This window comes from Sycon ciliatum, chromosome 8, assembly GCF_964019385.1.
Source record: "Sycon ciliatum chromosome 8, ocSycCili1.1, whole genome shotgun sequence".
NCBI lineage: Eukaryota > Metazoa > Porifera > Calcarea > Leucosolenida > Sycettidae > Sycon > Sycon ciliatum.
The window spans coordinates 73,950-82,500 of NC_088650.1; the positions used below are offsets into that span (position 1 = coordinate 73,950).

Here is an 8,551-nt window from a genome sequence, read left to right on the forward strand (position 1 = left end):
TGTTTCCTGGGCAGAATTTCAGCAAACGCGTCATCCAGAAACTGGTGCAGCAGCACCAGCATCGCTTCGTCCAGGTTGCTGATCTCTCTCGCAGTCGGTTACGATGTGGCGGCCGACGGATCAAGATCATAGAAGAGATCGCCGAAAAGCGGATCAAAATAAACAACCGCCCCTGGGGTCGCCTCTTATGCGACACACTGGCTGGAAAACTGAAACAAAGAAAGGGTGAATTATTCTGCGGATACGGTGAGTGAATGGTGCGGAGTTCTCGGAGCCGCGATCGTGAGGCGCCATCGCTACGTCAAGCTTATGCTAAAGCTCCGTCACAAGATCGCCCGAATCCAGGGCCAGTTGATTCGTAACAGGGAAGAGCGCACATGGTCAGACTTTATGACACAGTACGCGGCACACGGTGAAGAGAAGTGATTTTTTTTATGCGTGGCGGTGTACTTGTTCGCCTCATTTGAAGGCATCATGGGAGCGTCACGCAAAAGCACCTACAGCCACCATTCAGGCAGTTGTACTGCACGAGAAAGAGGCGAAGGCGATCGTCTAAATCGTGCCTATGGAGTGCAAAAAATCAAGGAAGCGCAGCGTAGCGTGAAGACGAAAAATGTCGACGTTTTGCACGGATACGCACTTGCAGATGCAAATGTCGACGTTTTGCATGGATACGCACTTGCAGATGCGCAGGAAGTGCAGCGTAGCTTGGAGGAGAGAAAAAAATGTCGACATTTTCCAGGGACACACATAGCACATGCGCCCTGAAACACCAGGAGCGATGAAAACTAGAAGGTCAGCCCAAAAAACGATACAGTAGTTATCTATCTACCGTCTTTTAGTTGATTTTTTTAGTTCTAGTGCTCATTTGTACATATGCTTAGTTTGAAGTGAAGCGCACATTTCAAGAAGTCGGAACAAGTACAGGTGGAATATGGCTTAATTCGAACATACCGCTTAAAGGGGAAGTTAAGGCAAAAATTAAAATTTCACCAGTTGTAGTCTTCGGGGTGCTGAGTCGAATGGTCTTGGTCCGAGAAAACTGAGACGCTCCCTTCCTACTTGAATCCCAATCGAACTCGCGCACTTCCACCGAAACTGGGTGACTGCGCCCTACTAGATGGGGATTTGTATGCAAAATGTCACTAAAAGCGCCATTTCGTTCTTATAAAAGCACGGATGACCGCGATTGCCCCATATGTTGTAGTCTTTTGGACGCTGAGTCGACTGGTTTTGGTCCGAAAAGGCTGCGATGCAGCGTTCCTCTTTTATTCCCAATCGAACATGGTTGAACAAGCGGTCACGTGCTCCTGGGTGCCCAAATCACCTGGTCACCACGCCAGCAGGCGACAACTTTCACACCAAGGTTCAACTCGAGTGAGAGGACTGCACCCAAAAAAGGTCAAACAGGCTAGTAAGTTGTACCCTGCAGGCACGGTGACCAGGTGACTGGCGTACGCAGGAGCACGTGACCGCTTGTTCAACCATGTTCGATTGGGAATAAAGGAGGAACGCTGCATCGCAGCCTTTTCGGACCAAAACCAATCGACTCAGCGTCCAAAAGACTACAACATATGGGCCAATCGCGGTCATTCATGCCTTTATACAAACGAAATGGCGCTTTTAGTGACATTTTGCATACAAATCCCCATCTAGTAGGGCGCAGTCACCCAGTTTCGGTGGAAGTGCGCGAGTTTGATTGGCATTCAAGTAGGAAGGGAGCGTCTCAGCTTCCTCGGACCACGACCATTCGACTCAGCACCCCGAAGACTACAACTGGTGAAATTTTAATTTTTGCATTAACTTCCCCTTTAATTAGAAGTTTTTCCAGGACCGATTTCTATCAATACGATTCCCACATAATTTGTTCTGATAATTAGAACCTAGAACTGAACATGTCCGGTTAAAGGGGAAGTCCAGTGAAAAATTTAAATTTCACAGTCCGTAGAGTTCGGGGCGCTGAGTCGAATGGTCTTTTGCCGAGGAGGCTGCGGCCTATGGTTCGTCAGATACGCCCAATCGAACATGTGCGAATTTGAGCGCGCATCACCCAGATCCAGGTGATGACGTCACAGTGTGCAGCCAGGTAGCCACACCATCTAGTTGTGTACAAAATGGACATATTCGGAGGGCGTTCGAACTGAACATGTCCGTTTAAAGGGGAAGTCCAGTGAAAAATAATTCACAGTCCGTAGAGTTCGGGGCGCTGAGTCGAATGGTCTTTGTCCGAGGAGGCTGCGGCCTATGGTTCGTTAGATACGCCCAATCGAACATGTGCGAATTTGAGCGCGCATCACCAAGATCCAGGTGATGAAGTCACAGTGTGCAGCCAGGTAGCCACACCATCTAGTTGTGTACATAATGGCCATATTCGGAGGGCGTTCGATTGGGGAACCGTTTGTCGCAGCTTCTTCGGACCAAGACCATTCGATTCAGTGTTACAAACACTACGTACCCTGCGATTTTCAGCTCAGTAAACCTCGAGGTTATACCGTATTTTAGCCGTTTCCGAGTTGGACTTTTTCCGTCGGCATGCACTGGCCTCTAGTAGTAGGCTCTACACTGAGTCTACAGCTCTGTCTCTAGCAATGCGCTAGCTGTAGTGTAGTCAACAAACTCATCACACACGGAACTACTCCCGCGCACTGCACTGCCGTGCTGGGCCATGGGGTAGCTACAACATTACAACAAGACTCAGAAAACTAGTCAACACACGGACTTGTCATGTACTACAACACTCGTATCAGTTCATGATGTAGTCAGAGAACGTGCGTTTCTCTTTGCCGGTGCCGGTGGTTGTGCTTTGAAAAAGAAAATTATATTAGTTTTCCGCTCCCGGCCCGCCTCATTATTTTATGCTACAGCGATGAGTGCACAACCGTGACAAGTGACAAAACAGCGAACAGCTCCCGGACCTAGAACTTTCAGATTCCATAGCGTTGCGAGCGAATAGTCGTGCCCGTGGTTCAAAGAGCCTGCACTGTTCCCCAATTGAGTAGTCCGAAATATGCCAAGTTCGCACCAAAACATCACCATGTGGCAGGCTACTGGAGTCTAAGCGAATCGGTATGGAACAACATTTAGAGCACTCGCATCACTCTTCTCCATTTTGGCGACCCTGCTCTCCAGTGATCTGATAATTGTATCAGCCAAGTCTGCAATAGCTGCTGCTTCTTCATCAGTCGGAAACTCAGTAGCGCTCACTCTTGACTGGCCCGCGCGGCCATTTCTTCAGCTGAATACCGAGGTTCTCAGCCCCAGACCGAACTCATGAAGGACAGCCATGGCTGCATCCTCACTCTCACAAGGAGTTTGGTCTTCGGGGTCGCTTGCACCACCTAATATCAGTCACCAAATCATTTGAAATAGCACTGACACTATTGCTTTCACGCACTCCTTTTGACCTAGCTGCACGCTATGACGTTGCGGAGGGTGTGGCGCGGCCGCATGACGTCATGACACAGCCCCCGGAACTCAGTTTTTCAAATGGAAATATCTCGAAAACGCTTTGTCGGAGACACGTGGGACCAACACCATTCGACTCAGCGCCCGAAACTCTACCGACTCTGAAATTTAAAATTTTCACCGGACTTCCCCTTTAATTAGAAGTCCCACGGATTCCACTTACATAGAAAATGTGTGGGATTTGTCCACTTACATAGAAAATGTGTGGGATTTGTGCTGATAATTCGAAGTTAGCCGTGTAATTCGAAGTTCACTGTACACTGTACTGGTCAGTTCAGTTTGCATGAGCAGGCTGTGCCGGTCATTTCAGTATCTGTGAAATCTGTGTCTAAGGTCCATAGCGCCACTCTGCGTTTTCATGAGAGCATTTTGACATACATATTGTGTTGTGGGTTCATGTTTGGATAATTAGAATGTCCGGACAATTAGAAGTTTTTTCCTGGCATTTTGAGGTTGGAATTATCAGGTTTCCACCTGTACATGTATGTTTGAGAGTGCTGCCAATGTTCGGCATTTTCTGTATTTTCTGTATTTGTACGGAAAATCGGTCCTTCGTCCGCAATACGCAATTTGAGCTAAACGGTATGGAAAATTAAAAAGGATCGATCAACTACAGATATGTATGTAGAAGCATGGCAAGCGCAAGCTGAACGATGAATATCCTTGTCCCAAAGCGAGAGCATGCCATGCTTCGAGTACATGATGCACTAGCACAATATACTGTAGCATGTTTAGGTACTAGGCACACATGCTTTGGACAAGCAAATCCAGCCACCGACAAGCATGTGAGTGTCAAAAAAAACACAACACAAGCAATACACACGGCAGTACATTGGTAGTACGCAAAACGCTGCAAAATACGGAAAGTCGGAAGTCACAGTACGCAAAACAGACCCAGCTGGTTGTCAGCACTGATGTATAGTGTCATTCGACTACTTTTCACGTAGTGCAATCCATCATTGCACCATCACAAAGCACCTGTATGTTGCCACTTCAGAGTGTAAGACAAAGTAAGAAACATTTGCTAGAACTTCAGTCGTGTTTTTTTTTACTTTTCAGCCATTTGTTAGGTCTTGTACGCACCAATACCCATTAAGTTAGGCTGCCAAAACATTCAGCACCTGATGTACCATTTATACTCTTGATGTCAACAAAAATAACTAATTTTGGGCCTGAATAGTAGGGTTCAGCTTAGACCCCTTGTGTGGCTAACACACAGGGTCTAAGATGCGGTACATCCGGAAGCACTCATCAAACTACTGCAATCCGATGCATCTATGCATAGATGCATAGATGCATAGATGCATAGATGCATAGATGCATAGATGCATAGATGCATAGATGCATAGATGCATATTTGGTTGAAAGTAGAAGATGATAGTTTACTAAGTTTAGTATACGCTTTACCTCTACTTGCACGAGCGCGACAAGAGTACTGTAAAAGCCAGTGCATATACCCATTCGAAAATACACCAACCCTCCTTGCACAACCCAGTCAGGGCAAGTCAACACTTGTTCTTCAAGATCGGACCCATAGCCATATATGCACCCAGGTGTGTTCACCGCTCAAAGTACAGGACAGTGCTTGCAGTGTATGTATGATGCAACCGTGCACAGTTTCAAATGATGCAACCGTGCACAGTTTCAAAGCAGATCAGAGCGTGCACAGTTTCAAAGCAGATCAGACCGTGCTTACAGTTTCAAAGCAGATCAGAGCGTGCACAGTTTCAAAGCAGATCAGAGCTTCTGGTTCCCTCAAGTGGGAACACTGTGTTGATAGTGTGCATGCTCAAGTGAGAAGTGAAATGGAAGGTTGGGATTTCAATACTTGTACACTCATTCCAAGCATACGCCCGGTTCGAAAACGGCATACCGTACGTGCCCATGTACACGGCATACCGTACGTGCCCATGTACACGGCATACCGTACGTGCCCATGTACACGGCATACCGTACGTGCCCATGTACACGCGACGGAAATTGAGCCTGCTATTCTATATGCCCAGGGCAGATTTTTACTGTGTGCACCCACTCAGGCCACTGGTATGAACCCCACTAGTATGAACACCACTGGTATGAACACCGCTGGTATGAACACCGCTGGTATGAACCCCACTGGTATGAACCCCACTGGTATGAACCCCACTGGTATGAACCCCACTGGTATGAACCCCACTGGTATGAACCCCACTGGTATGAACCCCACTGGTATGAACACCACTGGTATGAACCCCACTGGTATGGACACCACTGGTATGAACACCACTGGTATGAACACCACTGGTATGAACACCACTGGTATGAGCCCCACTAGGATGAACCCCACTAGTATGAACCCCACTAATATGAACCCCACTAGTATAAACACGACTAGTATGAACCCCACTAGTATAAACACCACTAGTATAAACACCACTAGTATAAACACCACTAGTATAAACACCACTAGTATGAACACCACTAGTATGATCACCACTAATAAGAACACCCGGCACCAGAACCCTGCTGGTATTAACTCCACTGTAGTATTAACACCGCTAGTATGAACCTCACTGGTATAGAAGCTTCCGCAGATGATCACAACTGCCCTAAACAATGATCTCAAATAAGTGGACGAAAATGATGGAAAAATCTTGACGGTTTTGGTACAATAATGATGATAATATTCTTTCTACCCATAAAAAAAGATAACACTCCTATCCATGGTTGTGGCAGCATGGGGAAGGGTGAGGGGGATGTCAGGAAATTTGAAGTAAGACAGATATCCTCACAGTTCACTATGAAAGTGTGTACGGTCAAAGTGCATGTATTTTGGGTTCATATGTAAACAATGGCTAACTAGTGAAAACCATACACTGCAGGTTGTAGGGACATTGCATCTGAACTAACAGACAGCTGATTTCGCAACGGAGATGTTTGTACATACTTGGTCCGGCTCATCGCAATTGTCGCTTATCCCCCACGCACTTTTTTGACAGGTAAAACCCAGTCCAATCACGATATCTAACTTACTTTTGCTTGGGAGGTCGTGATGGCAAGATCAAAGGAGGCACCAAAGAAAAAATGATCGCGACTAGCGCTTTGAATCGCGATGTATTCGACTTTTTTGGGAAGTGGGAATCTGGCCATTCACTATCTGTGTTGCCAAAACTAAGCCAAGCGCAGCGACCCGAAGACCGGAACTGTAGCAGGGGCAACTGACATCCTGGCCTGGAGAGCGTGACAGGCACGCGTGCACGGCAGAGGAGTATGAGCGTCATGCTGAAGAAGAAAGGTGTTTTTGATGAGATGCGCCCGGCCGACGTGTTGGTTGATCCTTCTCTTGGTGAACCTAGCAGCCGCATTACAAGAGTCGTGGCCAATGTATCCAGCGGAGCGTATGACACCTGTCTGGAGGGGCCGTTTGCCTCATTCGAAGGCTTTGTTGAAACACACTGTAGTGACACACAGGTCACACTGCCCACAGTTCCTTCAAGCACCGAAGTGACAGCCACAACTGTTCCTTTCCCATTGCTGCCATACGACAGGCTGAGAACGCAAGAGATACTCTACCAGTCTACGCCAGCAGCTAGACACCAACAAATGTCAGCTCAGGTAAGGGCGCGGCTCGAGAGAAACTGATGCAGAGTTGAGTGAACTCTGGATATGTATTACTAGTGTGAGTGCAAAACGCGCTCCTTCGCTGATTTATTTCGTGCATTTTGCTTACCTTGCTTCCTTTCTTCGACTCGCTTCACCTGATTCCATTGCTGAAATATTTTTCTTGTGGCGGAGAGTATTCATGTATCATGCTTCCTCACTATGCCTGTTGGAAATTTCACAGAGCGGTAAAAAGACTCCTGTTCTTAGTGGCGAAAGATAAGCGACAATTGCGATGAGCCGGACCAAGTACATGTACTTCAAGCCGGTATATGGTGTGTGCTCAATCTCTGGACAGCTAGCTAGCTGTAAACACCTTCGTCAGGATGTTCAGACTCCACTGTGGCCCGGCACTTCATGTTTCACACAGGTATACTCGTGCACCACTACCCAAAAACGCTATAGCTCATGATGGTATGGTGTTTGTTTGCTTTGCCTTAACTAAAGCTCAAGGATCATCTTCTTACGTCTCTCCAAGGAGGAATTCTCAATCAGGCTTTTCAACATGTCTGTGAGTATGGATAACATGTCTGTGAGTATGGATATCATGTCTGTGAGTATGGATAACATGTCTGTGAGTATGGATACGACCTTGTACTGTTGTACAAGCGTTGTCACTTCAATAACCAAATATTCCATGGGGTATGCAATCTCCCAACTAGGCAACATTTTTTTTAATATTCCACAGGTTCACGTGAGCTACCGTCAAAGCCCGTAATAAGGCCCTGGGCGGAAACGTTAGTGAAGGTCCAGAATATGGGCATCAATTGGGCCTAGTCGCTAATGCGGGCTCCGGGCGTTTTTCGGATAAGTGAGATCCAAACTGAACTTGGTGGTGGTGGTGGTGGTGGTGGTGGTGGTGGTGGTGGTGGTGGTGGTGGTGGTGGTGGTGGTGGTGGTGGTGGTGGTGGTGGTGGTGGTGGTGGTGGTGGTGGTGGTGGTGGTGGTGGTGGTGGTGGTGGTGGTGGTGGTGGTGGTGGTGGTGGTGGTGGTGGTGGTGGTGGTGGTGGTGGTGGTGGTGGTGGTGGTGGTGGTGGTGGTGGTGGTGGTGGTGGTGGTGGTGGTGGTGGTGGTGGTGGTGGTGGTGGTGGTGGTGGTGGTGGTGGTGGTGGTGGTGGTGGTGGTGGTGGTGGTGGTGGTGGTGGTGGTGGTGGTGGTGGTGGTGGTGGTGGTGGTGGTGGTGGTGGTGGTGGTGGTGGTGGTGGTGGTGGTGGTGGTGGTGGTGGTGGTGGTGGTGGTGGTGGTGGTGGTGGTGGTGGTGGTGGTGGTGGTGGTGGTGGTGGTGGTGGTGGTGGTGGTGGTGGTGGTGGTGGTGGTGGTGGTGGTGGTGGTGGTGGTGGTGGTGGTGGTGGTGGTGGTGGTGGTGGTGGTGGTGGTGGTGGTGGTGGTGGTGGTGGTGGTGGTGGTGGTGGTGGTGGTGGTGGTGGTGGTGGTGGTGGTGGTGGTG

General features: G+C 48.4%; 1 protein-coding gene across 1 annotated transcript in view; it reads left to right on the plus strand.

Annotated features, from left to right (window-relative positions):
- The window catches only part of LOC135823319 (uncharacterized), an 85,413-nt gene that overhangs the window by 28,898 nt on the left and 47,964 nt on the right, over positions 1-8,551 (plus strand). The window contains exon 7 of the mRNA XM_065336182.1: positions 7,552-7,615. Coding sequence (XP_065192254.1) covers positions 7,552-7,615 — 64 coding nt within the window. The remainder of the gene's footprint in view (positions 1-7,551; positions 7,616-8,551) is intronic.